At 45.0% G+C, this 24,687-nt stretch overlaps 1 protein-coding gene across 3 annotated transcripts in view; it reads left to right on the top strand.

The window, feature by feature from the left end:
• SKI (SKI proto-oncogene) overlaps positions 1-24,687 on the top strand; it is a 115,574-nt gene that overhangs the window by 57,310 nt on the left and 33,577 nt on the right. For 2 of the 3 annotated variants that reach the window (XM_086764558.1, XM_086764557.1), the window contains one exon: positions 5,172-5,261. The exons of the other annotated variant lie outside the window; for it this stretch is intronic. In XM_086764558.1, coding sequence (XP_086620684.1) covers positions 5,172-5,261 — 90 coding nt within the window. The remainder of the gene's footprint in view (positions 1-5,171; positions 5,262-24,687) is intronic. 3 annotated transcript variants of the gene reach the window in all.

Genomic DNA, 24,687 nt, shown 5'->3' with positions numbered 1-24,687 from the left:
ATCTGGAAGGGATCCTGGCCAGGATGTAGTGCCGTGCTCCTGTCTCTGGCTGCGGTTCCATACTGAACCAAGCTTCATCGACTTGGTTTCAGAGCCTTGCAGAAAGGGGGTAAATTGTCTCTTTTGAGCCGTGCAATTCCTGTTGTACGTTTTCTGGTGAGCAGCCAGAAATCCCTGCACACTGCCTCTCTTTTCTCCCTCTTATGCACACTCTGTCTCTCTAGCTTTTCCCTTGCCTTTTGTGCCAAGAATGTGGTGGGGGAAGGGGGAACCGCACAGGAAATGCCTCTTCTTTTCTCTAACGACATTTCCAGCTGCATTTGGATGGGAGAATTCGAGGAGGGGGAAAGCATCAAATCAGTGGAAACTTGTTCAGCTGCCAAGTCAAACTGGTACATTTTAGCTCTGGAGACAGTAGAGCCTTTTCTCCTGAATTTTGGCCCATTTTTAAAGTTCCGTTTTTGGAAAAGCAGGGGGAAAAGAAGTTAGTGACATCAGTGCTCCTGTTTTTTATTTATATGCGTATTTTTTTCAGCAAAAGTGAAGCTTTGCTTTTAAAGGTTGTAAGGGCAATCAGTTTAGGAAGGCTTAAGCAGGGTGATGCCTTTTTCTTTCATAGCAAGGAAATGCCTGCCTATCCATCTCTTGTTTATCTATCCATCCACCCACCCATCAGCAGTGCCAAAACCTCCTGCTTGCTGCCTTCCATCCTCCTCCTCGCTGCAGTTGTTTAGCAGCTTGCCTGTCGCACCTGGGGCGTACGTTAAAGCCACGTCTTGCGATGCAGGGTCAGCGCTTTTTCAGGGAACTGGATTGATCTGTACAAGGAGAGCCTTATGATTTAGAAGGTGCCAAAGAAGCAGAGGGGTTAGATGCAAAGTAAAGCAATGGGAGAGATGTAGATAGGACAGGAGGTGAAAGGTGTTCTAAGCAGGTAGCATGGTGTCTTTGCTTCATCTCAGTCCAACAAGGAGGAGGAGTTCTCCACAAACTGTCCAGGTGTTGCAGGAGGAGATGGGCTTTGCCTGCGGCATGCTAAATCTGGAGTTTCTGTCTCTACGGCAGCCTGAGATCTTTTGTTGAATTCATGTTCAAGTAGTATTCTTTTTGTGGCTTGGGAGAGTAAAATTTGTGGTGGAACTAACAGAAATGGTAAGCAGGCACTAGCGCCTTTCCAGTGGTGAATGTTACAGTCTGAAGAATTCAAGCACTATATGTTTTGCAATTGTTTGCCATATAAACTGTGTTCCTTTGAGTAAGGTGCAGTCAGACATTAAAGCTCTGCAGCAGCTTTACCTTGTGAAGAAAAAAAAAAAAGGGAGGAAGAAAGAAAGGGGGGAGAAAAACCAACTTGTTATTAGCAGCCTGGTTGTCTGCATTTAGAAAACCTATTAAAAATGCATCATGCTGAGGAGACAGTCTGCACAGTGTGTAAAAAAGATGGGTTGCAATAATTCTGTCTGGGTGTTTTGAACCACAGTCACAGACAAAATATGCAGGATGGGGAAGAGGGGCTGGGAATAAAATTCTGAGAAAAGTTGTTTATTGCTGGTGCAATTGCATTCTGGAGTCAAACCAAATGCGTGACTGCGAGTCACAGAGGAACTGCAGCAAGCAAGAGGGAAGATGGGAGCAGGCTGATGAGGATGCAGGAGGAGTTCTCATTTGTGATGTTGAGATGATACGCTGGTGACGTTACAGGAGAACTGGAGTTTCGCTCAGATGAATTGATCCCAGTCTCTCTTGAGCTGGGGTGAATCAAAGACGACTTTCTGGAAGTCACATGGCAGCACATTGGTGGGAATCTCCAATGTGACTTAACCGAAACACAAGAGTTGTTTGATTCTTCTCTTTGCCTTTATTAAGGTTGAAATGAGTGCACGGCGGTAGCAGAATGTCCCAAGGAAGTGCATGGGGGGAACGGAGGGTCCAGACTTTTAACTGTCTGCGTTTGAGTGAGTCTGCATCTCTGCTTTACACAGGATGATGGTTTCTGTCCTGGCACAAAGCGTTAGGTCACCACCAACGTGGAAGTTGAATCAGTCATCTGCATAAACATCTTCATCCATGCACATAAGCCTTCTAACTGCCATCAGAAACACGCGTCGTGTTTTCACGGTGTGCTGCAGGCCTGGCTACGTTACAGGTGTGGTGTGTAGCATCTCACAGAATGCAGCTGTTAGTCCCGGGGCGTTTTCTCCCAAAACCTGCAGTTGCTGCATTTTCCACATAACCATATTCTTTCTCTGACAGCATGGAAGAGCAGATGGGGTCTAGTGTAATGCCAGCTTCTCTGGTGGTGCTCTGCAGCCTTCTGTCTCTCTAGCCTTAAAGAGAGGAGAGGGGAGGGAGTGTTGGAACTTCCTTCTTTCCAGGGTTGAATCACCGTCTGTCCTGAGGGACCCCACAAAAGCAGGAGTCACCCGTCTTGTCCTGCACATGCTGTTTTGCCGCTCTGCAGAGTAATGTCATTGGTGGTGAGCGCTCTGCCCTTTTTCTTCTCCTCTCTGAAAAGCTGGATTCCTTTAACTTTCTGCTTGGAAGCCTTCTGTGCCCTGTTCTGTTGTCCCTTGCTGCTTTCTGAGCGCACGAGGGAGGCCAGTGAGTGCATGAGGGAGGCCAGTGGTTCCTGCAGATTGGGAGGGAAAGAGCAGCGCGGGAGCTTTGAGCCTGCCTTTTTTGATAGCAGAAGTTGTTTTCACTTGGCATTTCCATATTCTGTAGCTATGCTGTTTTTCTTACCTAATGTCCAGAATAATTATACAATTACAAAGGCTGGGAGTTCACTTATCTGACCTTTTCCCCCTTTTTCTTCAAAGGTTTGAGGCTTCTTTTGCTGAAAGACAAAAAATACTACACAAACCCCTAAACTGTAATAAATAATTTCTTCCATTTTAACTACTTTAACTACTTTGTTGATCTCCTCTCTTGCCTCACTTTGTATGAAAACCTTTTGAGTGAAAAGCTGTACAGTAATGGAGCAGATCAGTATCCAGCAAGGTATTTTCTCACAGTCTCTCCATTCAGAACTTCATTTGAACATTGGAAGCAGCTTTCTGCTCTTGCAAGCATAAATCCATGTTGCTTAGATAAAGGAGAACCGCCGAACAGCTACACGTGGCTTTTGACACAGAGCTGAGCTGTTCGGTGGGTTAGGGCACAGAACAGAATTTTAGAAAAAGCAGGGTTTGTTCTTAGTTACACTGGCTTTCTGCGGCAAATTATTGTGTCCTCTTACGTCTGTTTCTCCAGCTGCAGAAAGTCAGTTAAAATGTCTGGTTTATCTGCATGCAGTTAGATGCCTGCAAGGTTGTGTGTGACTGACGTACGCTGCAATATTGTAAACTGTCGTGGCAAACTGCTGCTGCTTTAGTGCGGTTCTGGGCACATGATTTTTTCTGTTTGAATTTGTCCTTCATTATCTGCGATAGGTACTGTTTCATAATCTTATTATGCTTATTTCATATATGCATGAGAACATGCTAGATGGGTTCAAGGATCTGTCCTTATACGTCAGGGTGGAAAAAGAACTCCAGAGTCCTGCTTCGCAGTACTGTGTACTGTTCTGAAGATAGTGGACCATCGCATGTGTCCTTCTGGGCATCCTTGGTTTTTCCTCATGAAATTCAGTGTTTAAAGTGTGAAGTCCTCTGTCTCTCCCCATTCTGTTATTGTTGGTTAGCTGCAGCCATTGACTGGCCGTAAGCTGTATTAGAAGGATGTGACCCAAATAAAACAACAATTTAAGGTCAGTTGGTGATTTACACTGTCCTTTTTGATGCTTGGCTTAAAGAGATCCGTGAAAGGCTGGGGCAGCGTGTGTCGTGCTGTGTGCGGGCTCTGACAGCGGTGCTTCAGAAATGCTTCAAAGGCAGTGGAGTGCTGGTGTCTGGTGGCATGAGCTGTGAAGTTCACCATGGGCCAGCGAGCGCTGAAGAGCTAAAATGGAGCAGCAGATAGCCAAAAAGACTTACTTTTACTTTGTTTTCAGTTTTCTTCCATATTGTCTCGGTTTTGGAGTAAGCTGTTATTTTTATGGCCACGTGGAGATTGATGAAGCTGGAATAGTAAAAGTACATGGTCATGTGCAAAGTGATGAAGCTGTTCTTTTTCTTTTTAAATGCAAAGTTGTTCTTAAGATGACTTGAGACAGTAAAAGTTCCAAAATAAGATACTGTGCTTGTGTCTGTGGAGTACAATACACATTGAAACCTCTAACCCCTGTCATCAAGTTCACCTCCATACTCTAAGGGAAAGTGAGAAAGGAAAAGATAATATTTACTATAAGAGATAAATATTTACCATGTTTGGGTTGGCCAGGCCAGATGGAGCCCTCAGAGCTGTGTAAGCATCTTCCAGAGCAAGGGCAGTGCCAGTCAGCAGCAGGCCTCTTTCATCACTTGTTAGTACAAAAAACCTCCAAAGAAACGTCCTGCTTGCGAGAGCGTGCACGTCAAGAGTGTTTCGTGGGTGTAACTCAGAGTTACGCTCACAAGGGTAATGTAAGTGTTACGTGAACAGAAGTGGATGAACAGTGAGCTGTTTTACGCAGTAGGGGGGGTCAGCCTGTTCTAGGGAAATCTCCAGGGCGTCCCAAGGCCATGGCGTTGGGGCAGCCCTGCCCTGGCAGAGAGGAAGAGCAGACTGCGGTAGCCTTACTAGGTCACCCCAGTGCAAACCAGCAGTCTGGAGCTGGAGCTGCCGGCATTGATAATCCCTTTCCAGAAACACGGGCTTTTTTTTTGCCGTAGATGGGAAGACACAGAAGTCCAAAGGACTGGAGACGTGGCTCTTGGATGGATGGATCTCTGTAGATACGTCCCCAAGGCAGCGGTGATTTGGCTTTGGTCGTATTATCAGTCGTATCCAGGAAAGATAACACCTGCGGATTCGTGGTTACTCGAAAGGTTGTCGTGTGGAGTAGAGCTTGGGAGAAGGAATGCTGCTTCCTTCTCTTAGACCAGCTTTAAGCTGGAAATCTTTGCTGGTCTACCATTGGCACGAATTTTATTTCTCTTTGGAACTCAGCATAACCTTTTTGAGAGTTGTCTTTGCATTTATCCCATGTCACAGATGTCTCTTTAGTGGAGAAAAGAATGCATTTAGGTCCATTTTTTGCACAAATGCTATTTGCAGAGAAATGTCAACGAGCTGTTTGGCTTTTATTGCAGGGTCTTAGGATTCTGCAGTCTGGTGAGTGTTCTAGAAGACCCCCTGAGCCCGGTTCAGCCAGCGTGTGGATACCTGGTCCCTCTCCTTTTGTAAGTGTTCCTTCTCCTGCCAGCTGCCGGAGGGAAATAAATGAGGCAGATAAAAAGCAAGAAGTTAGCAGAGCTTTTGTTGCTGTAAAATTGTATCCATGGTGGCGTGGAGGGCACAACATTCCGTTACTTTCCTGGAGAGGCCTCGCAGTGCTGGATAGATGGGACTGCTGCCTTGGTGCGGGGCAGTTCAGAACAATACCTTGAAGGATCAGATGTGCTTGGCAGCCTGCGGGTATCCCGGACATTTCTTTCCATGTCTCCGTGTTTCTCTTGTGTCTGTCTTGGGCCAGGCTGTGTTTGTGGAGCTGGAGGCTGGCTCAAACTTGCTGTTATGTCGGTTTCTATGGAGGGAAAAAAAACATACGGATTGCCAGACCTGGAAGAGTATTAAAAAAGGAGAAGGAGGAAGGGGGGGAGGGTGGTGAGGGGAGTACAGGGTGGAGAAGAAATGTGATCCTCGTGTGCTCTGGAGGTGAAATCTTGATTTCATCCCTCTCCCCGCCCTTACTGAATTGTACGTGGGGGTTTTTGCCTTCCCAGGCTTGCAAAGTCGAACTGAAATCTGTGTACCTTCAACAGAGGCGTGCTTTCGGCAAGGATGGTTTCTGGCCCTGAAGCCGGTTTATGGTGGCTGAACCCAACTGGAATGTCCAGTGGTGTGGGAAACAGATCGGGGTTCATCCGGGGTGGGTCACAGAGGTGCTGCAGGTTGTGTTTCTGTCAAAGCCCCCGGATGAGCTGCAGAACTTGATGTTAATGGAGCAAGTCTTTGATGCAAGCGGTTCCAAACTCTCCCTTGCCTTTCTCAGGTTCTTAAGTTAATCTCGGCAAGCTCTGCGCGCCGTTCTTTTAGGAGCAGTTCCAGACTGCTGCCCCTCTCTTTCCATCTATGTTGTAAATTACGTTTTAGTGGATATATTTCCAGTGTTTTGGTAGCAACCTCTGGCATCAGATAAAAGCCCCTGCAATTTTTCCGTTAATGGCAGTGAATGGGTTTTATCATCTTGCTCTCTGTCTGCCTGGTACGGAAGATGTCTCTTAAGATCTTGGCTCCAGGGAGTTCTCGTAGCTTCCTGTAAAGTGGCGAGGCATTACGTGTTCTGATCGGGATGCAAGAGGAACCAAAACAAATCAAGAAGAAATTATCTGCCCTCAGATTAATACTCTGGCCTCCATCCCCTTGAGAGATGTCAGTTCTTAAATATATTGCTTCGTAGTAGTGTTTCTGGGTGATTTCCCAAGTGGTTTGCATCTCTGGTCTTTAATATAGAGCAACTCCAGCCAACCACTGGTGCTGAGCTGCCTTGCTGAGCCCTTTGCTTGTTTTCTGTGTTCGGCGCGGTCTTGCAGGATTTGTTCCTCCGTGTTGTAGCTTTGGGCTGCTGCGTTAACTAGAGCTGAGACCCCCACCCTCCTTTCCCTCGTGACAGAAACCGAAGCAGTCCTGAACAAGAGCTGATGTTTTCTCTCTCCCAGACCTCAAACTAGAAGCAAATTCAGAGTCTTCAGGTGTCGCTGTAATAATTAATAATTCAATCCTGGACTGAGATTGCGAATCTTGTTTTCTGACCAGACCTGGAGCTGGGTTTCAGGGAAGCTGGGAGCAATTTATGGTTTTGTGTAGAAACCAGACAGAATTTCTGTGGTTTTTTTTTTTTTTCCCCCCTGAGTTCTGGTTTTATTGCCTTCAGAAATAGTCAAAGGATGTATACAGGCATGTATAGCTGAAGTAAAAAACCCATCAGTGCAGTTTCTCACGGCAGAATATTCAGTTGTTCCTCATTATAAGAAATTTCCTTCTTTTTGAGACCTAAAGGTACCTCTCAGAAATGCTGACTCATAGAACTTTGGGTATCTGCCTTTAAAAGAAATTATTAGTTCTGGGTTGTGTAAGCTTTCCCGTGCCGATAAGTGTGTTGCATTTTGGCCTCCTCTTGCTTCCACATTTTACGTTAGAAATCAAGGAACAAATTCTGTACTCTGTGGGCATGATTATTTGCACCTTAGGGCTCAGTGTAATTGATTTACAGGTAGATGATATTCTCAGAAATATTCACAAGGTGAGCTCTAAAGAAAAGATTGTTTAAAAGAAGAAAATAAACCCATCAGCATGTTGCACATTAAAGACAATCTCAAGATGAATGTATGCTTGCTTCAGGCAGTCCAGTGTATCTTTTACTTTTTACTAAATACAGATAATTTTATTTTCAAACAATGTTGTGTTTACCTGTTGTATGCTGGCATTTTCACCTGAGGATAAGACAGGTGGAAGTCCAGGAAAATGTACAGGCATACACAGTGGATGGTCATCTGTCTGGCCTACAGCGGAAAGTAATTTAGTGGTAAGAAGAAGATGGACTAGCTGGCATGGGATTTTGTTATTATTAATGTTGTTTTAAGTTGTGCATACGTACCTGTTTAGAACCTGGCTGTTCCTGTTGGATGCCCTGATGACCTGTAGGATGTCCTGACATTTTGAACGATGTCAGTTTGAGGAGCGTTTTAGCTGCAGGCCAAAGGGCAGCATGGAAGAGAACCTCGGACACGCAGATTTTCTCCAAACAGCAGTTGGTTTTAGAACAAAGCCTAGAACACTTGGTAAACTTAACCACATTTGCCCTTTTATTTTGGTAATTCAGACACCGCAGGAAGGGCAGGTTCAAATATCTTCATTGCAACACGGTCTGGAGGGCGAGACAGTTCTGTTGTAAGCCTCCTGATTTCAACAGCCCGGCCCCGGGCTGGCGGCTGCAGGCACGGTGATCGCGTGCCCTTGCGTGCCGAAGGACGTGCTTCAGCGCCGGTGTGTTTGGGACAGAGACGGGGAATCTGAACAGTGCCTGGCGTACTAGGGAGGCTCTTCAGTGTACTGACCGCAGTAAATATGATTGTTTGTAATAACTCCGCTAATAATGCGTAGCGGCAAAGGTTTGATAAGGGGCATGCGTGTGCAGAGAGAAGCGCGGTGGGTCCAGGCTTGGCAGTCATGAGTGTGGGAGGGGGCACAGGCCAGCAAGTCTGCTGGAGCCCTTCCGCCCCAGATCTCCTCGGTTCCCAGCGCTCCCCGCGGTAAACGCTGGCCTCAGCTGGCAGCTGCAGCAAGGCAAGAGTTTATTTTTATTTCTTGGAATTCAGTAGACCTGAAATCTCTGTTAAATGTTAACTTTCAAAAGACACATGCATCAGCATTCTGAGCCACCACTGGTATGAAAAAAACGAGAATATAGAGAACATAAATTGAGCTAGGTTCTGTCCTTTCCCAGCCTTCTGTCTCTTCCTTCCTCTCTCTGCATTTCTGTGTGACCTGTGCAAGAATCTGCAGGCAGCTCTGCACCATCCCCTAACTATGATTTTTTTTTTTACTTCTAATTTCATCATAGAAGAACCCGAGCTGGCAAAGATTTAATCCTATTCCCCCTTTGCTGTTTTTCTAGAGTGTTTTCGTTTAAGCGATGATGGTGGTTGCCATAGGAAAGAGCCAGCAGCATCGAGAGTCAGCGCTGAAGTGTTGACTCATAGATTGGGTGCTAAATAGGTGTTTAAGTCTTTGCTGAACTGTTATCAAAAATGGCGCAAAATGTCTCTCTTGACTCCGTTTGTGAACTCCATATGCATATGTAATTAACTGAGACCTTATTAAATAGACAACTTTGACCTCAGAAAGGAAAAAAAATCCAGAGTTGTAGCCTGAGCGTAAGCAGTTTCTCAGCCAGATTAAGCTTCATTCTGTAAAGACACGAGAGAAAAAAATGTCTTTGTATTGCATTATCTGTTACTTTTAGGAGTTTCAGCAAGTCATTTTAATTGTTTTTTTTTTTCTCTTTCTTCCCAACAGTTTGGAACTATTCCAGGTTTATGTCAAAGTAGGCTGTTGGATAGACAATTGAAAGAATTGAATTTGTGTTGATTCCTATCCCAGTTCTGTGCATTTGGTGGTTAAGGCTAATCTGTGCGAGTGAGCGGTCTGAATTTTCCCCCCAAGTTTCAGATTTTATTCTCTGTGACAGTTCTGTAAATCTGGAATGGCTCCATCGGCGTTGTCTTGGCATTCATCTGATGACATTTGTTTCTTTCTGTGCTCCTAGTCGTGTGTCCCTTTCTGATCCTGCCTTGTGATGACGGGCTCCGTGGCGCAGTGATACCAAGCCCAGTTTCACTGTTATTTGTACTGTAGTAGAGACTGGAAACAAGAACCATGCCCTTCTGTGCTTAGCGCTCTAGAAACGCGTGGAGAGGCATTGACTTCCTTACTTCTTGGAATCTACTTTAGCAGAAAATGAAGCAAATGAATGAGACCATCCAGAGCAGGACAAAGGTAATGAGGAGGTGTAGCAGGAGTAATAGATACTTTCTGAAATAAAGTTGTTTGTATTTGGGAAAGAGCAGAAGTAATGGGAGAAACAGAGTGTTTGGAGTTCGTGATTTTGCTGTTGTTTGTTTTCAAGATGATTTCCAAAGCAGCTCAGCTGTGTAGTGCAATAGCAATACCTGCTTTGCCCTCTTTCACTTCCCGTGTTATCTGTGTGTTACGTTATTCCAGCTGTTCACGTTGAATCTGGGCAAAAACATTTGCTTCTCAGAAAGACTGTTTATACTAAAAGCGTTTACTACCTTACTGTAAGTCTGCATAGGAATGGTAAAGTGTATTGACAAGAGATAAATGCCGAACAGCTGGCTCGCAGTTAGCACAAAGGGCAGGGACGCTGCTCGGAGTGTTTACAGAGCATCCTGGAATCTCCAGTAAGGCTCCTCTGACTGTAAGTATCCTTTTAATTTACACAGATGTTTCTTCATCATCTATTCTTTTCAGGCTGTTGGAATGATCAACAATTTAGTCTAATTGTGCTGGATGTTTGGGTTATAAGCCTGTTTATTTTGTCTGTGTGTCTGGAATATTCACTCTTTCAAGGGCTTGACTCGACTCCACAGACCGCACATGATTTGGAGAGGAGTGGGTTGTGTGTCTGTTAAAACCTTGAAGATGATCTTCCCAAGCCTGGTTTCAAGCGCTGTTCCGCTGTTCCTGGCTCTGCCACGTGGCCGGTTGCTTCACTCCTCTGCGTGCCGCACGTATAAAAAGGCAGTGATGATCATAATTACCTGGTAGTACGGTGGCTTGAGATCAGTGGATAAGAAAGTGCTGTTACTCTGCTCGTAAAGAATCATTTCCCTTTTCTGGAGACTAAGATGCGGGTAGTCAATTCCTCTGTCTTCTGGGTCTGATTTTCTTAAATAAAGCCCAAATTTGGCAAAGTAGTGAACTGAGCATACTTTGCCAAGCTGTGATCATCACTGACATTGAACAAATAAACTGTGGAGCAAATCATGGAGGAACTCGGGCGTTTTACTGGCCCAGCCCAGCACTTAAAACATGGGTTGCAGAGTGCAAAGTTCATGGTGGCAGATCTTGCATAGCAAAGCTGAGAAGTCCTTTCTTGAAGGTTGTCACAGGATGATTTTTCCATTGTTTGATGAGTTTATACTAACGCTTCTTAGAACATTTTGCCTACTCGGATGAAATTCATTTCCCACATGAATTTAGTTTGTTTTCATGCTTATAAATAAATTCTGTATTCAATGCAAACACTGAAAAGTTGTTGTCCTTACAGAGAACAGAGGTAAATATTTGGCTTTTGTATTGTTGTTGAATCCTTTACCCATTCTACATACGGGAAATTATTTTAACATCTAGAATCTGTGTCTCTGCGGGAACAGTACTTGCAAAAGTTACGTGTCAAACCATCCAGTACGGGTACAAAACTTACATTGCTAGTAGTATGGCCCTTGTTGTAAGTAAACATTTATGATCGCTCCCAGGCTGGCAAAGCAACCAGCTGGTGGGGGTGAGGTGGTTGTTCCTGGAGAACCGAGTCTGGCACACCTCAGTGAGGTGAGCTGTGGGAGATCCTGCTTGTGCCCGTGAGCCCTGATGAAAACGGCCTTTGTTGTAGCCAAGGAAGGGAGAGTGAAGAGAAACTAAAAAGGAGTAATTATTCCCTATTTAACAAATCCTATGGATCCTTAATAGCTGTAGTCAAACAACCCTTCTTCACCTCCCGTGATCGTGATAGATAATCAATTGTTGAGGACAACTGATGTGTAATAAAATACCAGTTAGGGCACGAAAACCCAACGCATGGAGAAGCAAAGAGCGTTTAATGACTATAAGACTATTATTTAATCCCAGTATGTTCCTTGGAGAGTTCTTGAGTTTATAGAAATGTCTCGGTCTACAATACATTAGGTTTGCAATTAATAGCTGGTTTTCACTGATTAAAAATATTTATACAGTGGCTCCAGCCCTGCTTTTTAACACAACTGGTACATTTAGGGGTGTGTGGCACCCTGTGTTTATCAATAAGCGTAGTGTTTTGCCACGGAGTTATTAGTGTCCGCAGTGTACACGGTCACAGCGGTGGAGATGGGCAGAGGCGAGCAAGATGTACTTTCCTTTTTTAGGAGCGCAGTCTTGAGACTCTCCCCCAGACACCATGACTTTATTCAGTTAGAGCGTTAGTTTTCCGTATTACCGAGGATAATAATTTGAAAGACTGCAGACCACCTGATACAGGCTGTATATTAAGCAAGTAACTTTCGAAATACATCAGGTTAGTGGATTGCTTTGTCACTTGGTGAATTTTTCCACAGCCAGCTGTGGGGCTTCAGGAGCTTTTGGGAAGATTGCAGAACCGCCTGTGTGGTGTGCGTGCTTTGCACTACAGAGCTGGTCAGTTGCTCCTGTGTTTTCCTGGTTGTTTTCCGTGTAAACGCATCGCATTGGGTTGTGGTTTGTTTCTGACAAGCGCTTGGACACCATGCTCCTGGTAGCGTTGAGGTCGTGGTTGGTGGTTCTGCAGGGTGAAGTTGGGGGGGTGACTGGAGCCCGAGGAGAGGTGTACGCCACCCAGTTACTGCTGGGGCAGGGGCTCGGGGAGCTGTGGAAGCAGCGCACGTGAAGCGGGATCAGTGATAGGACTGGGGCAGGCGTGAAGCCGTGTTACAGCCTGGTGTGCCGAGCCGTGCAGCGCAGGCCCGTGGGTGATGGATGGTGGAAGCGTGTGCACGTGTTCCTGTGCGAGAACGGCAGCCAACAATAACAGCGCGAGCAGTGCTTCTCCAGGCTCTCAGCGACACAGCCCCCTCGCCCCATCGTGTCAGCTGTAGATCTTGGGAAGTGACAGCTGCCATTAGCTTTCCTTGTTACATTAACTGTTACATTAATTGAGCTGGGTTTTAGGTAGAACTACATTTGAAGAAAAGCACTAAACCGTTTTAAAGACAATCTGTAAAAATAAGTTTGCCTCTTTAGAAGTGTATTTTCTGTTCTTTTTTTGGGGGTGGAATAGACAAGACAACACTTTATTGGAATATCACAGTCATATTACCTTCTTGAGAAGTTTTTCTGATTGCATGTGCTGTATAACATTTTGGAAAATGAAAGAGGTAAAACCTGGCAGCTAAGCAGCAGATCTGTGAAGGGGAATCTTTGTATGAGACATCTGTGGGAGGAAGAAATCAACCCCCCCCGTGCCCTCCCCATGCCCTGAGTAATTGGTGTAGCGGCGATTATGTCACAGCATCCATGGTGAGGACCAGGTCCAGTGCCCTGACGACTGCAGTGGCGTTACCGAGCGTTCCTTCATCTCTTCGTGCAGGGGTAGGTCAAAACCTGTATAGTTGAGGCACTTTCCTTTTGATTCAGTGGCCTTTCACAGCGAACAGTTACTATGCAAAAAGAAGTACGGAATACTGTAAGTGGGGTTTTTGTCTCCCACTGCAGATAACCGGTATTTGCAAACGGTGCTTTAGTCATGAAGTTACACAGCTGCTTCCCTAAGGGATGTGCGTGCTCCCAGACAAGCTGGATGGGATCTCTCCCAGTCAAACGCTCAGTAACTCGCAGGGTGAGCAGGGCTCTGGGTGCATTTTGGTGTCTAACTCAGGGCTAGTACTGTACATCTCCAAAATCCTTCATTCCCTATTCTGTTTCATTTGGCTTTTCTTCTAAAACTGTGAGCAGTAGCACGTCCTGCCCTGTCCCAGCTTTCCAAAAGTTCCTTGAGTTCCTTTCCCTTTTCTTCTTAGTTCCTCTAATGTTCTCTTCCCTCTTTCCTTCCTCCCCTGCCCTTCCCAAATTTTGATCCCTCCTGAGCATATTTCATCATAATGAAACTAGAATGTATAATTCATCGTTCTATGCCAAACCATGAATCTTTTGTATGGGGAGAGGGGGGAGAGAGAAATTTGAACAAATAAAAGGTTTTATTTTGCATGGAAACTTGGCAGGCTTTCACGTGCCAGCTTCCAGACACAACTCACGCTGGGCTTACTTTGCACAGGGGGGTGGTTTAAAGAAACACACCTCTTGCTAGAAACACCAGAACTTACCTTCTTGTTACTCCTTCTCCTTTATCACCTTCAAAATTGTGTATTTTGCAACAGATTACTTTTACTGACGTTCCTCTTGTGCCTCTTTAGGGATAATAGCCAGTGAAAACAGCTCTTTCCTGTTGCTCTTTCGTGTGTGCGGATAGCGAGAGGGCTTTGCAGTTCTGTCTGTGGATCTCAGAACGTGTTGCAAATATGCATTAATTCCAGGCTCCCGATGGTTAATCTTAAAATGTTACTGCAGTGATCAGAAAAACAGTGATAATGCCATCCGGTGACACTCTGCTGTCATTTTTAAGCCCTCTTCACGGTACAGGCTTCAGCTCTGGGTGTGCGCTGCCCAGAGCTGTCCCCTTGCTCTGGTGAACAGCTTCTGAAGTCAGAAATGTTCGTCCTGTCGCAGGGATGCGGTACCTCTGTACGTACCGTACAGGCTGCCACGAACACGTGGCCAGCTGTCCTGAAGTGCAGTAATACCACATCTCAGGAGGAACCGTGTTTTAAAATACATTATTTTACTTTTCTGATTCTTAAGGTGCTGCAGAGTAAACCAGAACGTATTGTGGTTTCAGATCTTTCTGGTTTTCTCTGCTGGTCTCCCATAACTCTGAAATGGCTTGGTTTGAAAATGTTTTGCAAGCCCCTTATGTATTTAATTTCATTGAAGGTGGGAAAATGTCCAGCCAAAGATTGATGGGTTTTTGGCACTTGTTCAGACATTTTGCTTAGCTGAGATGGAGAGGGTTCTTACATTTGAATCTGATCCAGCGTTCCCTGTGCTGCAAAGCTCCTGCTGGCTTCTTACTGACTTTTTGCTCTTAAATTTAAAAAGAAAAGAGAGAGAGAGAGGAAAAAAAAAGCAGCAAAAAGTACAGCAGACCTGAAATCTTTTAGTTGATTCTGTGTTGAAGCTGAAATGTAAAACTTCAGAACGGGCAGATTTCCACTTTCTGCCTTCCTTTTCCCATTGTCTTGTTGCACTGCCTGAGTTCCTGCGCGTTGCTGGCGTTTTCTTCTGCCGTGCAGAACTGGGCCCTTGTTCCAGGAAAAAGAGCTGGGAGCATCTCGGAGGGAGCTTGGGACAGGTATGTCCCAGAAGAAGCAGATTTTCAACAGCGTAGCGAAAAATGACAGCAAACCCCCTCCCGATAGCTTTGCAGAATGGGATTTGGAAAACGGACTTAGAATGCAGGCCTGGTTGCATCCCTAATGCTGGAGCAGCTTTCAAGCAGCTCTATAATTTGGAATGTGAGTGACGTCAGTTCTCCTGGCCATCTGGTTAGAAAATCTAGTTGTAACTGAAAATATCCAGCCCTTTTTTCTCCATTGCTAGGTGGTGACTACACGCTTATGTAATTTAACAGCTCAAATTCTTTTCCATTCTGGTGATCTCTTCACGAAGTCATAACAGAGTGGATGCTACTGAAAGGATCTCATCAACCTGTCCAACGTGAGCGCTTTGTTGGCTGAAGGGTAGCTGCTTCAGAGGAAAGCGCAAGGCTGTGGGTAGAAGATAGGATTCTCTTTGTTCTGGTACTAGTTTGGTATGGGACCTTGGACAAGTACGCTCCCATTTCTCTACCTCAGTTTCCCCCACTTATTAAATAGTGATAACCACACTTCCTAGCTCACAGGCATTGTTAGGATCGAATGAGTCACGCTGTGGAATACGTAGAAAGGCGGCAAGGTATTGTTACAATTGCTGTCTGTGGTGTTCTACTCATTTCCTAGCTTTTTTTTTTTTTTTTTTTTTTTTTTCTTACTCGGCACATCCAAACATCCCATGTTAGTGCAGCTCTTTAAGTACTTTTAGAGCCTCATGCTCCTTCTGCAGAGGCTGTAGGCTGGATTATAAAATGGTTAGTGACCATGAAAAGAGAACTGATAGCGCTAGGGAAAAGTATGATAGAGAATTTGCCAGGGAGGAGCTGAAGTTTTAGGATCTGAGAAAGAAAGAAAGAAAGGAAAAAAAAAAAGGTAAAAAATAATTGCATATTATTTTTAGATTCCCAGGTTATGCATATTAAAATTTAACTTGGAGTGGAAGGAGCTACTCCATTTTATTATTCTAAAGGAGTGTGTGAAGGAGACAGCGTTAAAAACCAAATGATAAATAAAACAGAAAACAACTTTTGATCTTGCGGTGCGCTGGGTACTTTGATAAAAGACTTCGGGCTGCTGTCAATGGGTGGTAGCTCGCCCGTAGTGGTGGAGCGAAAGCTGTATCACTGCGTGGAGAGCTGCCCAAGATTTACTCTGGCTGTTGCTGTAGAGGAGCTCAAGTGTTGTATATTTGCTCCCTGACATACTTGCTTATGTGCCACCACTTCTGTGCTCTTGAGAAATAAATTAGAAGGATGTGAATTTGTCAGTTGTCAGTGAATAAATAACGAAGAGAAAACTCCCAGTCTTAAGGAAGGTTGTGCTAAGCAGGAAATGTCCTCATGTGTATAATATCAAAAACATTCACTATACAATAATCCTTTTTTTTTTTTTTTTCTTCCCTGAAAGCTTTTCCACCTGTCATACATAGATGAGAACTTTAGATGACCGTTCAGCTGGCCGTAGCACCCACTGCTGTGGAACAAGAAGGCTTTGTATTGCATCTCTCGCTATAATGCACCATTTCTGTGTGTTAGTACTGAGTTGGAGCTCTGGAGCTTACATTTATTTTCCTAAAGCACTAGAAAGAATGATTTCATATTAGGGAAAAAAAAAAAAAAGGAGTGGGAATTACTCAGTGGTTAGGTTTAATTGTTCTGAAACCTTACAGTGTTTCATGAGAAAATGTACCGAGGAGATGTGCGGTATAGTGGGAAATGTGATGGAAAGGTATAATTTGACCACCTACCACTAGCAGCTGAAAAGTAATTCTAAGGGCTGCCTGCCTATCAGGATTAATCGCTATTTCGTTATTGAAAATACCTTCTTTTTCACTCCTGCCATCCTTCGTGACGGGCTCTAGGCATCAGGAGGTGGTTGCTTGAGGTAAACAGGAGTTACAGTCCGGCTCGGTGCCTGCGCTGTGCACAAGAGCACCTTTTGTTTGGCGAGTTGTGCGGGCTCTGACTGTGGAAATTGCCCTGATAGAAGGCTGGGGAAGAGGGCTGGGAAGGCAGGCACCCCATCACAGCACAGCGTCGCATCTCGAGACGGTTTATGGCCCCCCTGTCTGGCCATTTACCTCCAACTGAACTCTGGCGATGGACGTGGCCAAGTGTTTCATTTGGACAAGAAAAAAAAGAGCATTATTGAAAGGGACTGACCTTTCCATCACCCTGTTCTGTCGTCATGGTGCTTTTATAGCATTTCTCTCGACCAACCCCTTCCCTTTTCTAAACCGCAATAATTCCCCTCCTCCTCTGAGTCCCTCCTCCCAGGAGACTTGGTGGTTTCTCTTTATTTTCACAGACACCTGCACTGCTGCGCTCGTCCCCTGCAATCCTGTGAGCTTCTGGCAGCAGCTAAAATAATCAGCTTTGCTTCATCAGCAAAGCTTGGAGCCGCTGGATTTCCCTCTCTTCTGGGTACACGCGTGGTGCCTTGCTGAGCAGGCTTAGGAGCGAGACCAAAACCGGATGAGCTTTGGAAATGGATTTCCTCTTGCTCTGAGCAGAGCAGCTGTGGGTATTGTGCGTGGCACTTGCACTGCTGCAGCATTTGCTTTATCGATAGAGTGGCTTTTAGTTCATAGAGCAGGGAGTCGAGTGCCTTTCCTCTGATCTGAAATCCATTTTGGTAGTGGGAAATAATCCTGTTGAGCCCAGCAGTCCTTTTCAGAATTGACTGTTAACTGTGTTAAGGCACAAGGCTGTCGGCACCGATGTGGGCACCTGGCTGTGGGTGCGGGACGGAACAGAGGACGTGGCTGCGGGAAACACGGTTGTTATTCTGAGGGACAAGTCAAGGCTGAAAATGAGATTGCGTATTTTCCTTAAGCAGGTGGCAAACATATATGTGTCAGTGCGGTGGTAACAGTGAAAATTTCAATGTAATATATTTCATTTTTATTTCCTTTGCAAAAATTCCTAGCCAATCTAGAACTTAAATACCTTTTGTTTAAAACGACAGATTTACAAAATATTTGGAGAGGTGCTGTGTTGCTATGAGTTTGTTTTGATACACACAAACTACTCAAACTGCGCCAAGCAGCATGTTGGCCATTTTCAGGGGAAACTGAGGTGCACTGGGCACGGTAAGTTGGGCTGCCTAAAGAGTTTCGATTGTTACTGGACTCCAGGGATTACCCTGTATTCTGCTTCAGTATCTTTTGCACAACTGGGACTTTTTGTGCATATTTGTTCTGACTGTTCTAGTCACCTAGACTGCACCTGCGGTACCTCCAGCTTTCACATGGACCCAGCAGGAACGTGTGCGCAGTTCCGGGTGATCCTTTCTATTCTTCTTCTTACTGTACCTCCAGTGTTCACAGTACTGGAAAACACTGCGAGCACAGCTGTTGGGGATGCAGCCCCTTCCTCAGCTGCACTGGTTCTTCCTGCGTTCCTGACACGCACGGTGTCTGTTCTGAGCGAGCGGGGTGGCGGGACAGCTCAGGATTCAAACTCCCGGTAACTTTGCTATGAGTGAGTGCTGCTAGTGCTGTGGAACTTCTCTGTGGAATCCCGCATGAATTGAGGCTGGAATTGAAACGTAACAGTTCGCACAAGATGCAAGTCAAGACACGGGCTCAGAGAGGTGGATGTTTAAATAGGGATCAAATATTTCTGCCTGGAACCTGGCATACTTGTGGTAAAGTAAAAAGTGCAATGAAAGCATCGTGCTTGTGCATTCCTTAAACAAAGGTTCATCTCGGCATGCTTGGAGACATAAAAACTGGATTTTGCTCCAACCTCTAATGAACATTAGTAGTATACAGCTGAATTGAGTGCGATGCTGGAATCGTAAGACGGGGTTGCTTTGTTCAGACACTCAGTGAAACCTTGACTAGTAAGACAGCCTGGTCCTTGCCCAGGGTGTGTGTCTGCTATTTTTATTTTGCACCTCTGTGAATTTTAATCTTTGTAGTAATCATACTTACTAGGCACGAGGCTTGACTGTAAGCCAATAAAACAAACGGCTGCCGGGTTATTCCACCGGCCGTGTAGCCGGCTTGTCGACGGCCCAGGGGCTGTCAGCCACATCTCCCTGCCCTCTGAAAGATTTGGGGGTGGTGGCAGGGATGGAAGAGGGGTGGTGCTTGCACTGTGCGGGAAAGAGCTGGACAGAAGGATTGATCGTTGCTTTAATGTGATCTGACATCAGAGAAGGCGGAAGTGGAGGAGAGGGAGAAACTGCAGCCTCAGCACTACGGTAGCAGCACTTTGACTTCATGGAATATATCGGCGTCCTCTTTCTCTCCCAGAGTCCGATCTGTAGAATCCTTTCTGGGGAAAAGGGAAACAAGGCAGTGAGTGTGTGCAGTTCGGTGGCACAGAGTCCTGTTCGGACTGAACGGACAGTGGTGACATCGGCCAGGCTGTGGATGTTCCTGCAGAACTGTAACCTCCCCTTATCGAGGCTGTAAATAAGGCCACCGGGACGGGTACGGGCACGGCCATAGCAGGTGAAATGGTTCAGGCACACAGCTGGAGTGGTAAAAGCCTTTTAAAACCGTGTAACTTTTGTGTATGACAGCTAAACCACTTCTACACAAGGATAACTTTAGATTATCCGAGATCCGCGTTTTGGGTGCAGTTTCAGGCGTTTACGGGTAAAACATCTTTGCCAACAGAGAGGAGCTGCCTTTCACTATCGCATTACTACCCAAAGGGTTTCCTCTGTATTGGGAGAGATGTACGCTGGTTTCTTTGCTGTTCTGAACCAAAAAATCATTTTTGTCTTGCTGAAAAATGTAATCATTAAAAGACAGCCATTCATTAAAAGAATCCTTTAGCCTCATTGTCTCATGTGGAGGAGAAAATACCACCAAAATAAATTTGACTTATGCATGAGGCATAAAAGTGTTGTCTTAAGGTGTTGACAAATCCTGGTCAGCTGACATGAGTGGGCTGGGAGAAGAGATGCTAAACATCACTCCTTTAAACAGGGCCCAGTCTTGCAGAGGGTTTCAAACACATTTTCAAGGATATTTAGACACTTATTTCTCTAGATGGAAGTCTCATCCGTGAACCTGAATAAACTCCGGGAAGTGACTGGTTGCCTACGCTGTAGGCGTCTTAAGCCTGTGCTAATCGATAGATTATCTGGTGGGCTTTAAAGCGTCTGCTTTAGGATGAACTGCAGTCTGGAACTGCCTTTCTGTTGACTGCAAGGGAATCTAGACAATCATCTCCAATGTAGACAAACATCTACAGGTGTGGTGACATCTGGCCTGTGGTGAACCCGATTTTAAGGAGGGATATTCCGCACACAGGGACTCAGGTGGGGACTTGGCACAGAAGCTGTTTGAGAACATAGGGAAAAGATGTGCTGTGCTGGATCGGGCTACTGATGTGTTTGATACAGCATCTTACGGTGAGGTGTGTCAGGGAAAGGAGCGAAAAAAGAGCAACTCTCGTGAATGTCCCGTTTTGGAGAGCATTACTGTAGACTAACTTAAATCTTCTCTTTAATTAAACTGCAAGCTCTTGTCCAGAACGATAAACCGTGACGTTTGGAGTTGTTGGGGGTTTCCGTACCTATTTCCTGCAATAGTTTTCTGCAACCATTTGGAAGTTGCAGAAAAAGGTTTGAAAACTGGATGCCCAACATGTAGGAGACAAAACTCATGAGCTTCCAGTTTCCCAGCTGGAATTAATGGTGCTTAACCCTATTAAAGAATTAGGAAAATTAGATTCTGTGGTTTTTGTTTTCTGTGAAAGCATTCGTCTTGTTTCTGTAATGCCTTTTATTTGAAAATCTCAAGCTCCTTTAGAAATTGTGATACTGTTTGCACTAAGGTAGTTTAATGAAACACGTGCGTGACTGGATTCACCTAAAGCCATTCAAGGAACACCAGTAGCAGAGCCAGGAATAAAGCACTGTAATCCTGACCTTGGGCCGTTGTAACTACTGCTCTTGCCCTAAAGCAGGTGAACAGATCGTTCTCCAAACCTCAGAAAGAGGAGGAGGGGAGTGTTCTCTTCTACTGTTTTAATATTTTTTCTGTGAAAACAAGAAACAGTTATTGGAAATATCCACGAGAAGAGCATGTGCCCTTCACATTAGTTAGAGTGAGATGAAAGAAGCTGAAACCAGTGAATTTTGCACAAGACTTGGACCCTAGACTTAAAAAAACACGTTTGCCTGCTTTAATTCAGTGGATCTTAAAATTAGGCTACTGGCGTTTATTTATTCAATGTTGCTGCTCACTCCTGGCAGTGCTTGAAGCCCACTTCATCCCCCCTTGTCAGGAATTTTGGTTTCAGACTGAGAGGCAAAGTAAGGAAACTGACTATAACAAGAGTGAAGTTGAAGTTTTGGTTTCTTTGGTGGGATTATTGCCCAGCTTTAATATTAATTATAATTTTAAAGGGAAGAAGGAACAGGTTAACATGAATGCTCTCCCACCCATCTGAAAGCTGCCCCACTTGCCTTCCACGTGGGTCCTGTTAGCTGTACGACTGCTGCTAACAGCTCATGATTTTAGTACCTAATCCTATTAGTCATGACCCAAATCAGCTTTAAAATGGTTAAACGCATAGAAGAGGAGTGGGAGTAGAGTGTCAAGAATAGCTTGGAAGAAGATGTTATCCCACCTACCGAGGAGTTGGTATCTCAAAGGTGTCACAGTGATGGAAGTGAGGAGAGGACTAAACCGCCACGCAGGCTCATCAAGTAAATACTGGCTTCCAACGGAACACGCACATCTCCGTTAATTGAAAATATCCCTCGGTGCTCCTGCTGCAGAGCTTCCGTGGAGTTCAGGAGAAGCTGTTCTTGTGCTGCATCTCTGAAAATAATACCCATCAAAACTGCCAGTGATTTCTCGTGTCTGGAGAATAGGATCAGGAGCCAGGATCCAGCAGCCTTCATCCGTAGCTCTGGCACTCGCTGGAGTGAGTCACTTGGCCGGCTTTTGTTGTGCAGCGTGAAGATGGGAGCAGGGCTCATGCATTGGATGGCAGAGCTTATTGGCTCTTCATGCAGGTCATGATTGAAGTTGCTGTAAAATTAAGCCTAATTTCTGAAATTAATTGTCACTGAAAAAGCATTTTTTGGCCTTAATATTTGGTTCACGGTGTGTAGAGCTGTGGAAATGCTGCTCCACTTACATTTTTTTATACTCCTGTTTCTCACCACTCTGAACACGCTATCGTGCTGTCTTTGGATGGATGAGAAGAACCACAGACCTACAAAGCAGAAGTGGAAAACTGTAGGAAAGAATGTCAGGAGCACTGACAGGGTCTGAGGTAGCGGTGCTGGAAATCTGCAGTGTGTATGTTGGAGTGAAGTGAGCGTCAGAAAACCCGCCGCAGGGGTGTCTGCTGGGGTTAACACGTTCACGTGACGCGCAGCCCTCGATTCATTTGCGTAGCTTAGTTTCTTGGTACCCCAAATAGCTTTGCACCCTGTCTGGAGGAAAGGTGACCCAGAAGGTAGCAAATTTTCCAGATATTTTAAAAGCCTACATTTGCCAGAGATAGATATTGCTTCACGTCTGATTTAAAAGGGGAGTGGGGGAGAGCGGCTGTCCCTGTAAGGGTGGTGAAGGTCCACGTTTAATCGCTGCTTTGATCTGATTAAATCCTCAGCCACAGAGGAATCAGCTTAGAGGAACATGTCTCCTTTTGAACCTGAGAGCAACAGCAGTTCAGAAGACCAAGCCAAGCCAAATATCATTAGAAAAAAAAATACAGGTGTTAGCTCTCCCAAATGGCATGGTGATGCTGTAAATCACACAGCACTGCTTACAACAGGATATTTCAAGTCTACTGATGGTGGATGACCAAAATGGAAATCACCTAACTACGCCGTGGTTTCATCTCCTGTGCAAACAGGCAAAACCTGTCCCAAACATAAAAGGAAACTTCTGGATTTTGTTAGGTTTTTATTCTTGTGCCTTCTGCCTCTTAATACGGTGTCAGGAATCAGGTATGTGTAGGATGGAGAAAGGGGAGGAGTTCTCATGCTTTGCCTGGGAGTTGGAGATCAAATGAGGTTTTAATCATCTTTCAGTCTGTCTGCCACCTTCTTACACCCAATCTCCTTCCAAGACGTTGTTCAGATCCATACCCGGGTCTCTTTACCAAGATGGTAACACAAGAAGTATCCCATTAAACAATTCTGAGGGCACCCAAAAAAATCCTTAATCTGTAGATCAAGATCAAAGCTGTATGGAGAAAAAAAAAAGTGGGGAAACCTCACTTATTTAAAACAAGAAATGTTTTTTCTCTGATCTTAGATTACCCTAAGATCAGAGAAATGACACTAAATTACCCTAATATTATTTGCAGTGTACCTTTCAGCAGGCTCCGTGTTCATCCTCACTGCTATAGGGAAGGAACGTCCACCACTGACTGCTAGTCTTAAATTAAAGTTGCTACTTTTTTTTTTTTTTTTGTTTGTTTTTTTTTCTGTTGGTTCACCTTATCTTTTGAGTCAGCAGGACTACAACGGTTTCATCCTAGAGTGAAAATTAAGACTTGTTTCTCTCCAGACTCATGTGAAGTGGGAGTCAGGATATATGAGGCTTGATTATAAAAATTCTACAGGAAAAGTCAGTCTTTATCCGAAATTCTGAGGAAGCTGTGTTTTGTGGTTAAGCCGTTGTTTACACTCTCACTTTAGCTCTACTAAGCCCAAACAGTTAGACTGTTCCTTTCTGTAAGGACTGCCATTTTAAAGCGCTTCTGCAAATGAATCGGCTCCCCGGCGCGCCTGGGTGACAGCAGCACTGCTTTGGTCAGGGTTAAGTGAGTTGCCCAAGGCCATGCAGACCTGCAGTGGAAAAGCAGGACAAGAATCATGTTTTACCATGGTGTCCAACGTCCTGACAAACCAATTTCTGGCCATTTTTGTTCTCTAAACTTTGCGAACCGTTAACAAGCCCTGTTAGCCCTCAAGGTGCTTCGAGTTCCGTTACGCTGTATACAAACAGAAGGACTGTCTGCACTAACCTCTCCCCTCTCTGTAAAGCTTCTCAGTGGTAACTCGAGCAGCAGCGGTACTCCTTCCCGCAGGCAGAGCCCTGATTTTGACAGGTTTGGTAGCTGTCATGTCTCTTGCCGCACGGGGTTAGCTTTGTCCGCGGAGAGAGAGCTGAGAAAAGTACGTTTCAAGGGGCTGCCTCTGTTTTGAGCTGCCTTACGCTACCCGTCGCTGACGAGCTTAAAGCCTCCAACGGCCTCCTCGGTCAGCTGAAGGTAATTGGAAGAGGAGCATACGAGTCAGATGCATAAATATGGGGAGGTGGGGATGTCCCTTTTTAAGTTTATTTTTTAAAATTTATTAGGAAGCTGCAGGGGAGAAAAGCCATATGTACAAACCCAAACCTAGATCTGCCTAGAATACAGCCAGCCAGCTATTCTGGGAAGGCAACAGCTAACAAAAGACATGAGAAAGGCAAGAAGACAGAGGGCCCCAACCTATTGTTTCCCCTCTTCATTCCAAATAATCTGACTTCCATGACCTCCTGGCTTGTTCCATCCAATGAGGATTTCGGGACAGCTGCTCCCGAACAGCTGAGCCGGGCGTTATTTGCCTGTTTTCCTGCAGTTCCTTCCTCTCACTTCAGCAGCAGCAGTTGAAATGATAAAATTCTCTCCCAAAGAATTAATCTGTATTCTTTAATAGAAGTCTGGGATTCTGTTTGATATTTCAGATAATTTTTCCTTCACTGAAATTTGCTGCTTTACCTCCGTTCCCTCTTCCATTGGCAGAAATTTGTTTCTGTACAGTAACAGCTCAGCCTCTTTTTTTACGGAAGTTGACTAAACTTGGCCTAAAGAGACAGAATTGCACGTTTGTTGGAGAGAGTTTAGCAGAGATGGTGAATTTGCAGCATAGTTGAGTTCTTTTCCCTCTTAAGCAGAAGTCTTCCTGGGATAACCTGCCTAAATTTCTTGCAAAATAATCCTCCAGCCACGTATTT

The sequence above is a fragment of the Chlamydotis macqueenii genome, chromosome 21, assembly GCF_036417535.1.
Source record: "Chlamydotis macqueenii isolate bChlMac1 chromosome 21, bChlMac1.mat, whole genome shotgun sequence".
Taxonomy (NCBI): domain Eukaryota; kingdom Metazoa; phylum Chordata; class Aves; order Otidiformes; family Otididae; genus Chlamydotis; species Chlamydotis macqueenii.
This window is presented reverse-complemented; position numbering and strand designations above follow the sequence as displayed.